Raw genomic sequence first — 22,263 nt, 5'->3', positions numbered from 1 at the left:
AATAAAAAAATCCAAAATCTGAATTTTAATGAATGCATAATTTAACCACGTATAAACGGGTTAAAAACGTGCTTAAAAACCACTCAGAAAAAGTATGAAATATACACGGAGACCTGTAAAAACGTATTTAGGCAGGTGAACACCGTTCCATGTATGTAATTTCATATGAGCATAATATTGCCTCCATATTTATTTTGTAACAAATATTATTATCATTTTGGAAAACATTTTTTTATTTTACTTGTTTTACACACTGACGGTTCATGTGATTGTGAAAAAAAACCGTGTTCTGAGACTTGTGCATAAGTGCTGTGATCTGTACCTGCTTAATATGTGTTTATTTTTCATTGTTCGGTTTGTTTTTCCTATTTAATTATATAACATACGTAGTAATATGAATCAAATAGTTTAATATACAGTTAAAAATCGAAATACATGTGGAGAGGAGTACCAAAAAAATTAGCACTGTGCAGTCAAAATTCGAAATGGGTTCCCTACTATTTTATACCAAGATGGATGAAGAGAGAGATGAATGCCGAACACCCAAATTGTTATATTCACCCTGTGTACGTAATTTTAGTTCAAATAATAACTATATAGCCTATAGGTACCTAAAAGATTTATTTTAATTTTGAGGAATAATTTATTTGCAGAGGCCAGAGATAAGGTTATATTTAATATTGTAACAATATCCAATGATTACACAACTATATTGTGTCTTTCATCCCCTAACACGAAAAAAAACTATTTAGCAGAATTATACATTTATTATTGATACATATATAAGTATATACTTTATAATGTACAAATTTCTGATTGGTTAAACTTAACAATTTAAAATAGATTTGGAGATCACCCATTCGTGTTGCATTTTCTAACTTCTGAGGTTAACCAATAAATGTGTATTTATACGCAAGTATATAAACAATCGAACTCTAACTTTAAAATTTCTATCACTAGAATAAAATGGTGTAATGTTAAAGATTTTATTATTGAAACATTATTTACGATATATTGTAATAATTGAGAGGTAGGTTTAATTCTATATGCTAAATATTTGCTCTATATATTATTTTAAAGACATGTTATAACTTTAAAAAAATAATTATTTTAAAAATAATAAAATATTTTATTTAATGTACACAATTTTACATACAATTTCGAAAATATTGTTTATTATTCTTACAATTTTAAATCAGAAATACATTAATTTCTTGAATTACATAATAAACTATACATTCAAATAAATATTTTAGATCTTGTTATATATACTGACAAATGAATAATATTTTGATGATGGGTGCCAAACGTAAGTTTTAAATCAATAATCTATCTTTGTATTCTGATTATATTATTTTTATTTTATTTTATTTAGACATGTCTGAGCATAAAACAATGTGAAGTATAAAATAAATATTCACAATAACTTAATGATAAGGAGTAATATAATTGTGAATAAAGGTAATAATGTTAATAAATATAGTGTTAGTAAAGACTGGGTCCAGTTGATAATTTTTTAAGGATGATTAAAGGTAGGGTCTTCATGAACAATAAGCATAAAACGATAAATAGAGGAGTGTAAATAATTTAATATTCATATTAAATCTTTACAAAATTTGATATATATATTTGAAATTTCATTTGGAATAAATATTTACTGGAAGTTCAGATAACATTTCTATATCGATTTAATAATGACTATAATAAATTGCTAAGGTAATACAATTTCATATTATAGTTCCTACCTAAGTATATATGGTTCAAATATTTGATCGAAATTATCCGAAATACCATATTATCATCTATGTCATTTGAAATTTGAATAAACCAGATAACTACATAATAATATTTTTGTAACTCATTCTAAATCATACACGGTGGATGCTATAATCAGCGAGATCATAAAAATCATAAGGATACCGGAGATTATCGGATATTAATATATTGCGTATCTGGGTAAGGTATAAAATAATACATAGGTACATTGGTAGGTACCAGGTACAATAACTTTAAGGCTGGTTTTGATGCTTCGATGTCAGACTTACACGAACGTCAAGTCGTTACAATGACACAATAAGAATAAATATTATTACAATAAGCAAAGTGATGTTTGGCGGTCAGAGACCAGAACACCAGAGGTTGAAATTTAAAATATGTGGCGGCGTGTGTTGTATTGCTCACGGCACGGTCTCGGCGAACGTGACGGGAGAGCGTGCGGTATTTTAACGCTGCTCTGGCTGGCGGCATTGGTTTGTTATTGTTATTCTAAACGCTACTACTACATTATAGGACCGCCACTGCCGCCGACGCCGCCGCAATAACGGGGTCCCCGTATTTTAACGTCACGCCGCCCGCGTCAGTGCAGTGGGGCCCGATAACAGAACGTCAGTAGTGTGCGAGACACGCGCCGTGGTCCATCGTTTCGCCCGCACTTTAGGCGAAGACTTTCGATCCCGATTTAGTCGTGTAGTCGTACAACAGCTATAGTGTAGTCTCAGCGTGAAATTCTCACGGTAGCGATTGCGTAGTTATCTTGCGATTAGACGCGAATAAAATCGTTATCGCCCGCCGACATTCGTCCCGGGCAGCCGCCTCCACAGCAGCCGCGGAATGCCCGACGGTCGTCTTTCAGTAACGGAAAGTCGTCAGTTCGCGGTGAAAACGCGCACAGAGCCTGAGCAGGCCAGTTCGATCGATCGGTTTCACGACGTCGATAGTATTACCGTCGCGTCTGCGGCGATGTAGTGCAGTACCCGGTCTTCGGTCAGATTTTACCATCCCGTTTTCGAGGAAACTAAATTAATACGGTCGAAAAATATCGATTTTCGTTTGCACACTTTTAAAAAAGAAAACAACCGCGCATAAGTTCGACCCCGTCCGTCAATAGAAAATACAAGTTATCAACGTATTGTCGTATTATATTTCAGACGATCGAATTTAAATCGTCGTCCACGACGGCGGACACCACCATCCGCCTCGCCATGCACGCGATGCTGGCCGCGTGGACGTTACTCGGCGTGGCTGCGTCGTCGGACCCGTGGCCGGCCGCCGCGTCCACCATCGACGAGACAGCTGACTCGTACACGACAGCGTACCTGAACGTGACCACCTACGATGCGATCACGGGCTTCGCGATCCAGACTGAAAAATCGGAGATCGGCAAGTTCGGCGAGTATCACGTGGGGGCCGCGTCCGGGATGCTGTTGCAAGTGATCGGTTCGGACGGCGACCGCAACGGGTGCGCGTCCCCCGTCCACGGTGTCATGCAAGAACCACCGGAAGCCGTTCCCTGGATAGCGCTGGTGCGCAGGGGCAAGTGCAGTTTCCAGACAAAAGTGGATAACGCTCGGCGAGCCGGCGCCTCAGCCGTGATCATCTACAATGACCGCGAAGCCACCGACCTCGACAAAATGAAGCTGCTACCTTCCGACCCCAGTAAGTACGGCTTAAACAGTTGTTAAACACCTAAACTTACGATTCGTTGTCTCTTAATTTAAAAAATATTATGTTTATAAAAATTGCCTCTCCGAATCACTGGAACAAAAAAAAATTACATCCACCCACCGCACCAAATCAGCGGGGAACCATAGTAAATGTTGTATAGGTACCTATGATGATGATTGATAGTAGTAAACATTTCATAATGCACTAACATTTTGCAGATTAATTTCTAGAACTAATAGCTGGAGTAGGTGAATTTAATATATATATAGCTACAGGCAAGGTTGCCCGGAAAAAAAATTATTGTAGTGCCTCTATAATTTAAATATCCCCTCTGTAATGATCGTGTTTCCCTGAAAAATAGGTACCGTATACCACATGTTAAAAAATAAATACCCACGCACTGGACAATTTATAATAATATAAGGACCCCGTGCACGGTCTTCTGACAAACACGCAAGTTATCGAATCTTATACAACAGTGACGAGTAACAGCCGCGTGCCTCACGTATGCGATTCACACTCGAGAATCATAGTTATAGAGCATATTGACCGTTTTTAATAATACTATTAAAAACCATTCAGGTGCGGCGCACTCACTCGAAAACACTTACGCGTAACCTGTATAATCTATAAATATTATGTGCTTATTGTAGTATACATAATTATTTATTATTCATTATTTACTTGTACATATTATTACAGTGTATTCAGTATTGTAGACTAGACATACGTAACCAGATTATTGTTATTATCGACAGTCTGCGACAGTATTACTTTAATATTATTAAATATTAATGATATATTATTAAATTTGTTCTCAATTAATAACCCTATCGTCATTTATTCGTGATATATTTTTTTTTACTCTTTCAGGCAATAAGCCAATAACAATATTATTATTAATGTTTTCTATTAATCACTTTTACTGCGGTATTACTATAATAATAATATAATTATCAATGTACTTATATAACGTAATATTTTTATTATTTGATGCCCTATTTAACTATTAGAGTATAGTTAATTAATTCCCCAATGAACATTTTATAACGTTTATTTACTTGTTAAAATGTATTCGACGTTATATTTCTATACTTATTGACTATCAGAATATAGATAAAATTTTGTTGTTCTTATCGAGATACAACTACAATCAGTTGAAAAAAATAACAAATTAGAATAAAAGTATTCGAAAACAAAATAAATAACTATCAATTAAACATAACATTATCGAGACTTGTATATCACACTCCATATAATGCTACTATATAAATACTTATAATAATATTTTATTAGCTTATCCTTTTTAGTGTTAAACTTCTTAATTATTTAAAAATCATTTATTAAAGAAGACATTCAACTGTTTATGTGTTTGGAATATATTTGTTTTGCCCATACTAAAGTAAATAACTTTAAGAAATACTATTGTGAAACATTAAAACATATTTTATTTGAATAAATGTCTATGAATTGTTTAGTAAAGTATTTTTGTGGATAATTCTTAGTCTATTAGTCAAATAAAAATATTTAACAAATTATTATTATTATTTCTATTATTTTTATTATTAGATGATTAATTTTGATGATTTTACTTTAAATACTTCATAATACAATGTAATTAATGATCGGTGAAAAAAATGTGAGTATAAACCGTATACCTAAGTAGGTAGGTAACAATAGTAAAAACGTTGAATAAAATTTTAAAAAATGTTCTTGATTAACACGAAATAATTATTTCCATTAAGCCTTTGTTATTAAAACTAATGGTAGGTACAAGTATGTATATTGTTGAACTTGTATTGAAATAAGTATCCAATTATTATTATTATAATACCTATATAGAACATAGGTTACTCCTCACACGCTGTAGTGGTGGTAGCAAAATTCTATTGTCCATAGAATTGTGTTTGGCTGCATAGGTGCAGATTAGGCCTCAAACGTGAACGATATTTTAGTATATCAAAAATCAAAATGTATCGAACACGCAGGTAATATTTGTAGGATTTGTACCGTTCTAGAAGGTGGTGGTAAGATCAAATAAAATGTTATTCAGTATGAAGGCTATCTGGGCATTCAGCCCGTCACAAAGATTGATTCGCTTGCGTTTGCGGCCCGAGCGAAGGCTATCAAACCCTAGAGAACGAATAGTCTGCACAGCTCAATCGCTATCGAATTCTCGTATTGTTCCGACAATTTATTTTCCAGCGTTCTCTAGTATTCATATGGGACGCAAACAAAAACAAATTGTTATGACGAGTCGAATGCTGCAAGAGTGCTCGTAGAAATATAAACTAAAGGGGGGGTAGGGGTTCAAAGTCAAAAGTCAAGAATATAATAGATATCTACGTCTTTTTTTTACAAATGATAAAAAAATATATCAACTAAAATAATGAGGTGGGAACATGCACTCCCCCCTTCGACCCCCTTGCGTTTGCACTATGCCATTCAAGTGTATAGCATTAGTTTGATCTTATACCGTGCATCTCTTTGGACGCAAATAGATATTTTTTTAAATAAAAATCGATAGTTCGAAAATAATTTAGGTTTTGTCCTCACGAATACTTATACCTAAGGTAAAGTAGTAGTAAATAAGCTATAAACATATTTGAATGTTACATCTATGTCGAAAAGGTTTGGTTTGTTTTTTGAAATAATTTTGGATAATCACCTGATTTCTACTAAGTATCATCTGATAGTTGAAAATTGTAAATAATAGGATATTTTCTATTACGCTATACAGCGTATACACAAGCGTATTTTCGTAAATCTAGAAAAGTGATTATACTCCGTACACCCCCTTCCCATCCCAACGGCCTCATGTCTCAATCTAGCACTGTATATAATAATTTATATATAAGTAATCTTAATAATGTGCTACTTACGTTCTAGGCATTTCACATGTAAATTGTACATATATTATTAGGTATATTTTATACCTGTAGATATAAGTATTATTATACGTAGCTTAAAGTTTTGTTCGTATATACGGTAAACATACAATACCAATAAATAATACACATTAAACATTATTGAAAATTCATTTATATTGACTACACAGATAATAATTGTGTTTCTTTTTTATCTCTATTTGAATATTATTATTTAATATTGATAAACTTTACACTAAACAAATTTTCCTATGTCCTATAGTAGGTATATTTTTTATCTTTGTGTTCCTGTATACAACCTACTTTGTGAAATAATAATTATGAAGTACTTTACAATCTTTATACAATATATTATACTTCTTAGATATACCTATATAAGCTTAAACTTTCCCAATTAATTTTATTTATTTATACATACAATGTGATCACGATTTTAAGTAACACTAAATACTACGGCTAGATGAACTTGTATTGGAATGACTTTTGGAAGGGGCCTAGGAGATACTCAAATACATATTTTGTGCAATTTTCAAATAATTTTTAATACTTTCAACGGACCCACGTATGTGCAATATAACATATATTTTATCAAATGGTAACATCTCTTTTTAACACACAATTTGAATTTTTTTGAAGTCGATTAAACTTTGTTATAAATTCCGAATTGAGAAAATAACAGCCATTATTCAAATTTTTTTTAAAAAAATGTTTTTTTCAAAATGTAATTTTTATCTATAGGTTAAATTCTATAGGGCCCTGTGTTTCACCAACTACTTGTTAAATAAGCCTAATAGACGTATGAAGTATAATTCCAATTTGGACCCCAATTTTCTCCTTTAGTTAGCTTTTTTATCATATTTAATTGTATTGTTGTTTTGTTGTAATAATCTGAAGTTCACATCCATCGTTATTTATTAATTATTTCCACTTTGTTGTAAACAACTACTATTTTCTTTAAATATCTTTCCATTAATAATTACAGTTTTTTATAAAAAAATGTATGTATTTTCTTTTCTTTTTTATTCTTTTTCTCTTGTAAACCATAATATATACTTGTTTTGTTTATGTACAAAAGGGATCAGCCCGAATATTCTAAAATAAAATAATATTTTTTTACTTATGTGAATGCACCAGAATACTAGATTCATTGTTCATTTATCGTTTTCTTAGAAATAATTTTACTCTAAACCTAACCTATGTTAGGAAAAGCACACTGTAGATAAATTCAAATTATTAGTGTTAGTTGCTGACACAAACATGTCGACAGATTCAAAATTACAAAACATAAGGGAGTCTGGTTATAATACGAATATAATTACTTAATTTCGGGTGCACTAAAAGGTCGACTGTCTAGGAAACTAGTTTTCATCTCCATACAAAAATCAATGATAAAACTATAAAACTATGTATGTTCATACGTTTGGACAGAAGTTTCGAACGGTCTCAGTATATTATGTTTAAAATATCTGTAAGGCTGTAGGTACCGATATTCAATTCATCTTTACGTATTAACGTTGTTATTGAACCATTAGGTTTTGTATTGATAGATTATCGTTGAGTTGATTATTAATATAAATATTCACTAAGATTCCCTGTTATATCCTAAAATTAGTGAGTAATATCTCGCAATTGAAGAAAGCAATAATTATTTAGGTATTATCACAAGACATATTATTATACTCAGTACTATATTGATATTGATAAATTTCAAATATTAAGATAATTTATATCACTAACATAAATTAGTTTATTTTACACAATTATCGACCACTTTCATGCCTATTGGGCTAATCGGATATCAAACAATGTTTTACGAAACTTTTGGCTGCTCCCCATTGCCAAGGTTTCGTCCGTAGTGCCAAGCAATCTATTTTCGTAGTTTATCATTTTGTACCAAACGAAATAAAGCGGACGGAAAAATAATTTGAATTGTGTTAACAAAATAAAAACCACAAAAACGAGGTCGGTTGCTAATATTTTACACATCTCTGCAGGAAGTCTAAGGCCATAACCTTAAAATATTAATTAAAATATGTTAGTAAAAAAAGTTTATCTTTTTATTTTCATCCTTCTTATCTATTCTCTAAAAATATTAACGAACCTTCGTATGTTTGATGTTTATTTATTAATTTCGTTATATTATTAAAGCTTTTATATTCTTCTAGACTCTATACAGTGTGCAACAATTTGTTCAAACATTATCATTTTTGTATGAATATTATCTTGTATACAAATATTGTTAAAACAAAACTTAATTTGTCACTATTCTTCTCAGTTCTAATGAGTGAATTGCATTTAGTGCTCGGTTAGGTCAGGTAAAACAAAAGATGTGTCTTGTTTTAGTGTAAATGAAACAAATAAATTATTTAACTCAAAATAGAGATTATAATATCTTTTGTTTAAAGCTCATAAATTGCATTTCATACGACGTCTTTTCTAACACACTCTACTTTTTATACGATCTATTTCTACTGTTCGTAATCTCGTTGATCATTTTTAAATACTAGAAATAATAGCCAGGAATACATATTACATATAAAGTTATAAATTAGTAATAATTGTATGATAAAACAAAAACCAACGTATAAAGTTGGCCTCAATCGGAATCAATGAATTACATCACTACATCAGACTGCTTTTAGTAGGTACGCAGAATATACATTTCAATCATATAATATTATCTAGATATAATATTCCTATCGCATTTAGTTACTACGTTTAAATATTGGATCATTATTCATTATACTTGACTTCTTAAAAATATAAACTAGTATTTTGTTTATAATTAGATAGTATGATGCAAATTAATTCAGTTGTGTAGAAATAAAGTATTATAACATATATTATTAACTAGTTAATTGGTAAAGGTAATCCATTGGTGAAGATTTAGTAACTTATCCCCTTGAGAATATTTTGAAGTTCTCTAAAAATGAATAAAAAGGCTTAGTATGAACAGGCTCGAGTGACAAACTGTAATAAAACCTGCGAAACAAGAAAACAATCAGAAAATAACATAACGCATGTTAGTGTTAGTACTATGCTATGTTAAGATTGTGTCAAAAAAATGACGTGACAGATTATTTAATATAAAATTAATATATGACGATACCTTAAGATTTTGATGCTCGAGGCCTTGCACATATACTTGTTGACATGTTTGATTTTCTTATATCTTGGTATCCGTAAGTTGGTTCTTCCCCCATTTTTAGTTCTTGATAAGTCTTAGTTTCTGCAGTTTGGTTTAGTTTGATTGAAGGTGGTAAAACTATTTGAGGTTAAAATTGTATATTGAATCATTTTGACTACTTGCTGTCTTTGGTACTCTGCTGTGTCTATTTTATGGTCAATTGTAAATTTTCGTTTGATTTTAGTTATTTGTAATTAGTTTTTTCCATGAGTTTTTGAGAAATACATTTTGTTTATTGGAATTTAGATTATTATCTCAGGAAACAACATCTTGACATATACATCAAGTAGAGAATTATTAGTAATATGTATATATATATGTATATATTATTGTATATTTTTATTTTATCATTATATTATTATTATTATTATTATTATTATTATTATTCCTTCAGTAATAGTTATCCACACAATATTTAGTTCTTTTTTAAACACATAGAAACCTATGTTTGTCTATTTGCCCTCCTTGCTCAGCTATAAATAGTGTTCATTGAAAACACTATTCAATGTTCTTTATGTTCTGAGTAATAATCTTTCTTTCGTATTCTTTGAGCATTACAGTATTATTATGATTTATTTTCAGAATTATTTTAATGTGCCCTTCGCATCAAAAAAATGCTTTTTCTTATTGCTATATCTTTGGCTGATGATAAGTTTTGTTCTTTCATTGACACTGGTAGGAACATCATAATGTACTTGGGGAAATGTATTTATTTGTCTTTTCTATGGTTTCTCGATTCAGCGTCTTTTCTCAAATTTTTCCTTTCGATAATATCAGTGAAGATCGTAACGTTTGAATCGGAATACGAGCATGGCACATTCCTAAAATTGTAGAATGATTATGTCATGACTGCCACAGTTATTATGACTTATCAGTTATCAATGTTACTAAAATATAATCGATATATTACAGTATATACTAGTGTAGTCTTTGAAGTACGAAATATTTCATGTGGTACCTACACTAAAATCTAAGACTGATTTTTTTTGACAAGTATTTATATTTTATTTAGTTCTTGTTTTCAACTATTTAATATTTATAGCGTAACTACCGTACTTTTTTCTCAGGAAATGGCTTATCGTCGACCTCAATGATGGAACTATAATTACTTAAGCTATTACTATAACTAGGTATATAAATAGCACCTCATATATAACACTGTTATTGACGGTAAATATTTGCAAAACATTTTATTTTTGTAAATATATTGTAATAAAGACAATCATACATGTTTTTTTATAGTAAAATTATTACTATTGCCTATGGTGTTTAGAAATTTAATACATTTTTATTTGTAAATATAAAACATTTTAAATACTTATCAATTATCAACACATTAAAGAATATTATCTGTTACCCCAATTGTTGGTATAAGTAAACTCATTTTATAAAAATATTTCTCAACTCTATGTAATATTTTTAATGAAATGTTCAACCTCATTACAAGCAATGATATATTACATTGTTAATTACTACCATAATCGATGACTTACTATGAAGTTATTTCCTATGAAAACCATTAAAAAATCGATTTAAATAGGCACTGGGTCTAGGCAAAAATGTTAATACTTAATATTGTATGGGTTTTCTTGATATCGACTTATAGAAAGACCTAAATATTTTGATTCGACCTTTTGGAGATATTTCGTACCAATTTTGATGAAGATCGATCAAAATCGCTCCAAGTCTAATCACTAAGTAGTAAACCGGCTTGGCAGTGTCCGTTTATTTGATTTTTTAATCCAAACCATTTAATAATAACTCTAAAACATCTAAAAAGTATAAATTAAAATTAAATTAAAAAATTATACATCTGACTCCAAACCACATGCCAAATGAACCTAGCAGTAAACACAATGGTGACAGTATGTTTTGATTATGTTTCCTATCTAACGTTATGATTAGTGATACTATGATATTTTTTTATTCGTACCATATATGAAGATTATATGGTGATACATATATTCAAATTTTTTTTGGTTTTTAATTGTACAAATTATCAATTATTTTAATGCATTTTTAATTGTTGAGAATTGTTCACAGAATGGAACACAAAAATATTATTATAATTTGTCATAAAGTGAAAATTAAAAAATAAATTTGTTATTGTAATAATTTTTTTTTACCACTATGATAGTTTTAACATAAAATAGGTGTATCTGGAAGTTTTATAGAACGCTATGTCATATGGGATTCACATAGGCATGTCCTAGTCTTTATGTATTACCTATAGTTAAAATATATAATAAAACAGGCTAATCTGTGTATGCCAATTTCTGAGATCGGGTATTAGCAAAGTTCGAGAGTTGATCGAATATCTGTTTGACGTTTCGTAGTCTTCTTCGGTAAATTTTGGTGTTTGCTTGCAGAATCGATAAATTTATGGAACATATAGTGTTGATAAGTTCATTAGAAAGTTTTTTGTGAAAAGAAAGTTCAAATAGCTTAATAAATAGAACGATAACGGGAGGTTAACATACCTGAGCGAAAACATACAAAGCGTCCAGTGCCATCTACCGTGGTATCGGGGTACTGCGTGCGTGCCACTGTTTGGTTTAAGTGATGATACGGAATACGATTACAGTATCTCATTACACTCATAAAAAAATGTGTTACCGACAATTTATTATTTGGATACAAAAACTTTACATTTGTTCGTACTTACATGTCGAATCCTCAGCTTTCCACATCAAAAACTCAATCCTTAAACAAATGGTACGTGGAGTGATAGAACACCCTCACCTCCTTAAATACACCCCTGTTCAAATTACCATATTAGAACTATTTTGTTCATTTATTATTGTTAAAACTGTTTAAAATTAAAATTATGTGGTTAAAGTTATTATGCACAATATATTTTATAAATAATATATTTTATTTCTATACATACTAACTACGTGTGTGCTTTGTACTTCTAATATTATATATTTGATAACATACGTGCTATAACTTTTTGAATGTAAGTTTTTATATTTTATGTAATGCATTTACTAATAATTTAGAATAGACTGCATAATTATTTATTACTAAACATTATTTCACTAATTATTAATTATTTTGTTTCATACTATAACAATGAGTTTAGCACAGTAGGCATTAAAGTTGCATTGCTATACCTACATTTTTCTATGAAACCACGCATGAAACGATATAAGTAAGTATGGAGCAAACAAATGATGAATGAAGGTGAATGTAAAAATTAGTACCTATACAGGAAATTTGGTTTGGAGATCATGGTTTACCCCTGATTTTACCAATTAAACGTTCTCACCATTCTCACTTGAAGTAATTTTATTTCAAAGTTTATATTTCATAGTTGTACACGTCTCGAATGCTTATTTTAACGTTTTATAACACTTGATACAATTTTCAAAATATTTTGATTCGTCTTGAGCTGTTTATGAACATTTTCAATGTTCAGTGTTTTTATTTTTTTTTTCCTATAAATGTTATTTTAATTTCAAATTTGGACAAAATTGGATATTTTAACGAAGAATAACAATTTTAGTTTTGTGTTGTAATTTAAAAATATTATTCATGGGTACTTGAGACTTTTAGCTCACATCATTATATTGTATAGGTACAGTATACACACAATGACTATTTCAAATGCAATATTTTGGTAACAAATAATTTAACCTACTGTAATACTAATGCATAATATTGAAATACTTTAATCACAGTAATATCATAAAAAGTACTTAGTACATATAGGCTGACAGACCGTGTTCTCTCAGAATCGTTTTCATGTACAACAATTATTGAATTAAAATTTAACACATCCAATATCCATTATAGTGACTCTCAAGACACCTTATAATATACAACAAATCGTTACCCACTAACCCGTTTTTTACATTATTTTTTCACTTTATTTTGTATTTACTAAGTACGTATCCAAGTTTATAATTATTTATTACAAATAAATTACACAACAAACGGTTTTTAAAAGAAAAATAATTATTATTATAGAGAAGTACCACAAAAAATTACTATTTGATAAAACAAATATTACCAACTTGACACTCATGATTTTGTCTAATATTATAAATTTATAACCAAGGCCGGATTAAGTTCAATTCGAATGAAACATAACGATGTGCTCCTTTTAAATAACTACAAATAATTATTATTGGCCTCAGGCGTGCGTCCCTATCACCCAGAACTAGTGCTGAGGGCTAAATTAGTTAATTATGGCAAGTAAATACATTTGTAGACATAATTGATTTCAAATTTGCTTCTTTTAATTCATAATATATTATATAATGTAGATATAGATAAGCCAAAGCTTGAAACAAAATAATTAAAAAATTAAAGTTAAGGTACTTTTACCTAAGTCACATAACGAGTTGCTTACTTTTTTTTTATAAAAATAACTTACAATTTGACGAATCAATTTTATTCTATGCTATGCAGTAACTTAAGGGTTAATTAATTTTGTTGTCACATTAAATTAATTTGTTAGTAAAGGATAAATAGATACATCATTGGAAAGGTGTTCAAAAATAAAACTGTTAGGTACACGTATCACGAAGTAAAGCAGGCAAAATACAAAAATAGGAATACACCAGTGACTTGAGTAAAATAAAAATGTCTACTTTGCGAAGTCGGGTATATAAAAAGCTACATTTTAGTATTTTACTATACAACCAATTTATATAGGTAATAAAAGAAAATTATAGTTAATTACAGAAAATAGTAGGTATACATCAAGTGGCAATTTCCGTTTGTAGTTTATGCTCACATTACACTTGTTCAACATTAGTATTCAGTTGATCGATAGCTTTTGACGATTAACCGATGACAAACCATTATATTAGCAACTTTATACGCTCAAAAAATAAATTACAAAATACCTGTTTTCCCATATAAATCGTTCATGCGAACAAAAGGAGATGAAGCACAAACACGTTGATACCGTAATGTGTGTGCGATAAGAAATGCAAATTTTTGAGCATGTTGGTTTACAAACATAACTGTTTTGTGGTAGAATTTTGACAAATGGACGATTCTACAGTATAAATAAAATATACATAAATACAACATGAAAGATTTGTTTTTTATAGTTTCAAAATATTTTTCAGGCATGTTTTTGCAATTTTATTAATATGTATATATTATGTGTACCTACATTATACATTATACATTTATATATCTATTAAATATCTTGATTTGGAGCTTCAAGGTGGCTATGGCTATTGTCAATCCGGCTTCCGCATAGTATAATTTAATATAGCCATGTCTTAATGCTATGGTTAGAATAATCAAAATTATTTATTGTCTTTAGAGGGATCTGAACAATGTTATTAGAATTGGTTATAGCAATAAATATAAGCATATATTTTTTTTTCAATAATATTTTTTGTCTTATGAAAACTAACAGGCTGAACATAATATATATATAGGTACCTACTCAAGTTTGTACTAGACTCAATGAGATCTTATACTTGACATTAATACTCAAAAACTATCATAGTGTGTATGACTATATATTTAAATTCTAAAAATATAACATATTAAATATTAGGTTATTACGTATTGTTTGGTGAGTTTTTAAAGGTAAGGTGAGCACTGGGCAGAAGTACCTAATTTTTTATTTGAATTTCTACTCGAAGTTATAATTGAATTGTTATTCATCGCTTGTTAGATTTGTATAAAACATGATTATCGAACGAATCGTCCGACCGAAAGTATTCTTGTCACGTTTCCTTTTGTCTTACACAATAAATAATATTTGTTCAATCTACGGAATATAAATTTCAATTATATAATATACGCAGTAATATAGCAACAAAGATATCATTACAGAACTATACAAACGTAATATAGTTGTACTCATGAGAGTATAAAAAGCAAAGTACAAAACAACGATTTCTTTAATAATTATATTAATAATTATAATATATTTTTCATAATTTTTCATTTCACTATTTGAGAGGTTGATTATTCAATAGTATAAAATATTTTGTATACAAATATAAATATATAAAAAAAAACTGAGAACTGTTTGTTTGGTTTTAAGTATAAACTATTAATGCGATACATTAAGGGAGAGATAATAATTCAAACCAATAAACAACTTAACCGATATGTTTATTATTAAAAACATAATTACCCTATTGATTGTCTTCCTATGTTTATAGGTATAAGTAACATAAAATGTTTGAAGTAAAGTTTGAAGCTATGCTCATAAGATTGATAACTTGGCTTAACTGAATAAAAAATAAAAATTATTAAATATGTATAGATGCTTATATAGGTTCATACAAACCAAATAATACCCAATGTACTTTTTAGAAGTGTAGGTAAATGCTATCAACTTGTATTTGTTTTCATTGGTAGGGAGATTCTTACGAAAATATGTTCATATTTCAAGCATTTCCCCAACTACAAATGGTAACTGATCTCTAGTATCAAAATAACGCATCTCTTGAGATTAAGATTTTTTTAACACGTTTTTTTTCATTTTTCAATAATAATTTTTTTTAATTTCTTAGTTCTTTTCAAAAAATATTAAAACATTAAAATTGTATGTTGACTAAACTTTGTCTTAAATTATTCTTAAAATCCAATCATTTATGTTTTTGCCATTATTGTTTTACATAAAAACTCTCAAACATAAATACAATTTTTACATAAAATATGATACTGTCATTTGTTTAAGTTATGTTGTTATTTGTCTAGATTAAGTCTTAGATCTTAATTTATCCTAGTTTATACAGTTTTTTTAGATTTCACAACAGTTATGGACATTAATTTAACCATAATATGTCAATTAAAAATGAGAATGGAGAAAATATTCAATATACAGTGTAATATAGGTACCTACTGTTTTTTATCTACAAGTCACTATAGAATTTACGACAAAATGCTTATCTGACCAAATATTTACCAAATCATAATTTGTTGTGATTCGATTTGCACGAATTATTTTACAGAAACCTACGGTTATGTCATATTTTCTAGTCTACATTATTGGTCAAGCATTGGCAAATGCTTATTCATATAAATATCAGCAAATTGCAATTACTTTTACATCATATTTATAACCATTGTTTATCAGTGATACAAATAAATTCTTATTAAAAATGTAATTTACTTTATATTTAAATGAAACAAATATAAAGAGCATCAGTTATATCTTTAAGTGTACAGTCAGTAGGAACTCAGTTATAATAACTATATTGAAATATTTTTCCAATAAGTTTTTACGTATATCATTTACATAATAAATGTAGTTATTTTAGCTACAAGCTATCTACATTCTACAATATAACTAATTATTTTGGATTAACAGTATAAATAATAAATATTTATTACATTTTTAGATTTATAATTTCAAATTTGTTTCAATTTTTATCGAATCAAATCTGTTCTGGCAGTGGCCAGCGGTATGTTTATTATTCTTGTTATAAATAATGCTATTGTTGCGTGAACAACGATACCGAATTCTCAAGTGCGTCTACTGATGTCAACATATTGATGTGATCAACGGACATGGACACAATATAGCTTGTAAAAATTATATACGCGGTCAGTAAACTCGTATTAGGTTCATGTTGTTCAAACGTGAAAAATAAAAAATAGAGAAGTTTTAGTTTCTGATGTTTTATATTTTTGTATTAAACTCAACATTAGTTAAATATTGCAATTTTCTATAATAAATAAAAATAAAACGTTAGAAGTTTTGAAAAAGTATGCTTAAGTCGTCGATATGGGTTATAAGTTTATAACTTAAAATTCATTTTTGCAAGTTGCAATTGTATGCAATTGCCCTATTAATTTAAGATAAAAATTATTATCACCTTATGGTATCATATAAATGGTAGACTCTATATAGGTCTGTCAATTATGTCATTTATAGGATTTTCTTACACATTTATTTGACTAATTCTCATTTAAAAAATCACAAAAAAAAAAACACTTTTTCTGGAATATATACAACTATATAAATGTTCATCCTTAAAAAAAAAAATTATTTTGTTTTAAAATGGATTTGCTTTATAAAAACAAATAAGAAATATACTTGCATTATTTATCACGCTAATTGTCCATTTCAAATGTTCAGTTATAAACAGTTATCGACACGCACGAAATATCATTTCTTAACCATGTACGCGTTAAATCCCAAACCTAATCAAACTTGCAGTTCTTACAAAATTGGTAACAAGCAATATTAAAAATAAACATGAGTTCGCTGTGGTCCAGAAAAATATACACGAGCGATTATTAGATGCGTGTTTACTACATGAGTATTAGCCATGACCTACATCTAAACTACTATTTCGTTTTGGTTAGTTTGTTGTATCGTTAGACCTTTTGTTATCTAAAAACTGAAAAAAGTAAATGACAATAATAATAATCATATACATATACATAGTGAGTCTCCGTGTTGACCTATGTTAGATATATGAACAAACGATTAAATACGGTGGCACACCCGGTCATCCTGTATTTATAAAAGCGATAAAAATAATACGAATCCATTAGACGATGTCTTCACAAAGTTCTTTCTATGATCTCTTACCAAGCGGCAACTACCATAGTTATTTAATTAAAACCTAGTACCTACTATCAACCCCGAAACACTATCTGCATTGAGTGTAGTACACTTATATATGTTTAATAACCTTGACTTTATTTTGTTGCAGGAAATGTCAGTGCAGTTTTCACGTATAAGTGGAAGGGCGAGGACATGGCCCGAATGTTGGACGATATTAACAGGAGGGTGATGGTAAAAATCACAATAGCCAGTCATTGCACCAGGCCATACGGTAACATTAACAGGTATTTATATACAGTTTTACTGGGTTACATGATATACTAATATAATATTTTGATTTATATTAATCTTGGTACCCAAATTCGAAATATCATTATAAAATACAACATTACAATGAATTATGAATTTTATTTTGCTGTGTTAGGTACTATTTTTTTATAACACACAGCCACACAAGAACAACAAATATTATTTATTATTATAATTAATATCCTCCTGTGTAAAATATGTATGACTAGTATTGATACTTGATCGTATTATGTGTAATGTACAACAAAAATCAATATTGTTGATCAAAGGTATCTTACTTTTTAATTTTATTAGATAACTAAGGGCTACAAAATCAAAAATAATAGGTACTTAATTTTAGAGTTAAGCAGTTTTATCTACTACTTACTTAAAAAATAGTTTTATTCTGAGCATGGTTTTTTGAAACTAAATATTTACTATGTAGGTCTAGTTGAAATTTTAATAAAGCCTTCTTTGTCTTCAGAACGTTTTTTTTTTTAAATAAAATAACTATCAAAATAACAGCAACATAATGTAATTGCACGTAAAAAGACATACCGACACAATATAACATTTATATATTTTATTGGTTGAGTCATCGTGTTGTTCCGTTTTCCCACGAAGCTATAGTACAAGAAAACGGAAAAATGCCGTTGCTTATACCAAACGTATACGTACATGATATATATATGTAGGTACTGATAAGGAAATTGTAAAAGAAAATCGAAAGCAACTAAAAAGACGCCTGTGAAATTAATTTCAGTCACGAATAAATGGACAAAGAAATTGAGCTTATGTGTGTTCTTGAACGTATAGTGAATATGGCCATGTCAATTCACACATCCAATTGTATCATAGTATTATTTTGTCGACTACATTTCTCACTAAAATGTTTATTTATTAATCAGTCTATAATATGTTCTGAATCTTTCTTATAGGCATTAGATTTATCCCATGGTCAATGTAACAAAATGTAACAAATCACTAGCATATATCATCACATAAAGTGTATTATGCGTATACCATTTCCAGAAATTACTATAAACAGTATAAGCTCATTTTTATTAAATATGAGTGTTGAATTGTATCCGCACATTGTATTAAAATTATCTCTCTAAACTTGAAAAAAACACATTTTTATTTAAAACAGCCTTTTAAGTTTTTAATTTTTATTAAAGTATGACCATATATTAGATTGATTTTAATGCAAGATTTGTATTTATTGTTTTCAATAATTAATTTAAACTTTAGGAGATATGTAATTAAATAAATGCATTAATAAGTTACTTATTTAAGGTAATACGTATGTAATTTATATTGAAGTAATAAGTATATTAGTTCAAAATAAAAATAAAATGTAATTTTTTCATTGGCAATTGTTTCGCTAACTAAATTAAACAATCAATATATATTAAATTCAACATTTACCATGTTGTCCACTGCCGTTCGCAATTTTATTTTTACCTAAAATTGTTGAAATACTCAAATAGAAGTATTAGTAGACACCACTAACACTATATCCGTCTTTCAGACGTAGGTTCGAACAAAGTTTGGTTTCATAAATTTGTATAAACATCAAGATTAATTACTATTTTGAATTCAGCGATAAACCATTGTATACGAAAAAACAATATAATTCCAAACATATTTTAAAATATATTTATATTACTATTTAAGAAATTTATTTTTCTGTTGTTAATAAAGTAGATTAATTTTTAAACTAATTTTTAACAAAATCATTGCAGATATTAATTATTATTATATTGTTATTAACATAATTATTATAACTTATATATCTACTGAGCTAAGCTAATTCAAGACTACAATATCCGAACTATTAATATAATAAAAAGCAAAATATTAAACGTATAATAAAGTAAATAAGTGATTTATCAGGCACCTAAAAAAGTAGAACAATTGATTTAAAAAAAACAAACACTTTAATAAAACACAATCTAGCGTGGACTCATCTCTCACGTCAATATGATGAACGATGGTATATAGGTACGCAAGTCACAAACACACCAGCTGACCATGACGAGAACACACACATCCAATTCCTTCTATACTACTTATATGTATAATTTAATATTTATAAATGACTATCTTCATAGTCGCCAATATAAAATAATAAACCATACAATGTTACGCTCCTTGAAAATATCATCATACGCAGAGTGCATTATTCGTATTTCATTATAATTTATACCTCACTGACTTAAATAAACCAACCTATTTTCCTAAATTTAAAAAAAAGTTACAGTTAAAATCCAGAAACTATGTGTTAGGTACTTTTTGTCTTTGAAAATAGTTAACATTTAAAAAAAAATGCATCACTAATTGACTAGATGCTCTATTAAACCGATAAAAGATTTTATAATTGAGTTCAAGTGCAACACAAAATAATACGATATTCTTATTTAATAGTTTACTAGCTAAACTTTATAGTACAATACAATTTGTTTTTGAAAAAAAATTTGCCTAAAATTTGCATAATCCCAACATTTTTTTTCCGGTCAGTCTCGCGCGTAATAGGTACTGCAACAAATGTATTTTGTACTGCCATGATAACGACTCCCTAGTTCAGTTTAGAGCAAATGGGCTTATCTCATACATTTTAAGAAGGATATTTCCTGTGCATAGGTCCGATATTTTTTCAATTTTTGTCAAGGTTAGTGTATTTTAGTTTAACTTAATTGATCTTAATTATAAGCTTTAACAATAAATACATCTTTTAATTTTTAAAATATTAAAAAAGCTATCCAGGCAATGTACTCAGAATCAATTGTTCTATCTTTATAAAACATATTATATAATATTATAATAGGTCCGTTTAAACTAAACCAGAACTTCATAATTTTAGATGTACGGAATACCTTTGTTGCAATATTACGTTAGAGAAAAAGAAAAAAAAAATTTTGTTTTTGTGACTCGAGACCCATTAATACCAACTACAAAGTCATAGACATTTTTTTAGTGTGTTGCTGATTATCCTATAGTAATACTACCATCTTTAATTTTAATTTTGTTTAATTTTGTTGACTAACTATTATTAAACCATGGATCACCAAACAATATTTTTGTTGGACCACTTAAGGAATTCAGGAAATTTTCAGGGCCCATTAATATTTAAATATCTAACTTACATGTGTAACCAAAGAAAGAAAAGGCAAAATCAAAAATTTAATTTAATATACCATATCAAAAATAAATATAAATACATTTCTTGTCTGTCTGACTGACTGGATAATGTTCATCCATGGGCATCAAATGGTGAGTGGGGACCCTTGATATAGATTAGACTTAAGTCCCAAAGATTACATTCAAATACCATCGACTTTTATTTTTATCAACGGTATAAGTACGATTGATAGGCATAGGAAAATAATTGAAAAAGGTTGGAGGCTACAATTTTTTTCACAGACCAAAATCCACCCAACCCCTACCCCCCTCATAAATATTTCTTAAGAAAAATTGAATTTAACAATCAAATAATTGAACTGAACCAAATATATAAAATAAAATGGCTGTCCAATTATTTTTTTAGATTCTGAGTGAACCTATGAATGTATTGATTTTAATAATGATGTGTGTTTCTTCTTTTTGTGTTTGACTGTGTATACGATAAGTAGTCGCACAAAGCTTCGATTTTCAACTTCAGTATCTTCTCTAGTGAGAAAGTGAATTTAGTTGGTACATTCGGGAGTTCAAAATTATAAATACTCAGTAGTTTTAAAAAGCGCCTGGAAACGAAAAAAAAATTAAGAAAAAATGGAAAGTTATAAGCAAAATCGATTTTTGAAAAAATTCCATATCCCGTTTTTAAAGAAAAAAGATTAAAATTAAGTACAAGTTTTGTCATAAGTTATTCTTAGTGGAGATAAAAAAAAAGTTGAATGTAAATCCCCAATAATTATTTATGAACGTAATAATATTATCCAGTTCAAAATCGT

At 28.7% G+C, this 22,263-nt stretch overlaps 1 protein-coding gene across 5 annotated transcripts in view; it reads left to right on the top strand.

Annotated features, from left to right (window-relative positions):
- The first annotated feature begins 2,351 nt into the window (after positions 1-2,351).
- LOC111031395 (protein goliath) overlaps positions 2,352-22,263 on the top strand; it is a 48,929-nt gene continuing 29,017 nt past the window's right edge. For 2 of the 5 annotated variants that reach the window (XR_002604200.1, XR_002604199.1), the window contains exons 1-2: positions 2,353-3,435; positions 18,171-18,306. Coding sequence is in view for 3 of the 5 variants with exons in the window: in XM_022311310.1 (XP_022167002.1) it covers positions 2,982-3,435; positions 18,171-18,306 (590 nt within the window). In the remaining 2 variants the exon portion in view is untranslated. Of the gene's footprint in view, positions 3,436-18,170; positions 18,307-22,263 lie in introns of all 5 variants that reach the window. The other 3 variants (XM_022311310.1, XM_022311311.1, XM_022311309.1) reach the window with 3 other exon arrangements.

Source organism: Myzus persicae, unplaced genomic scaffold, assembly GCF_001856785.1.
Source record: "Myzus persicae strain clone G006 unplaced genomic scaffold, MPER_G0061.0, whole genome shotgun sequence".
In the NCBI taxonomy this organism is placed as follows: domain Eukaryota; kingdom Metazoa; phylum Arthropoda; class Insecta; order Hemiptera; family Aphididae; genus Myzus; species Myzus persicae.
This window is presented reverse-complemented; position numbering and strand designations above follow the sequence as displayed.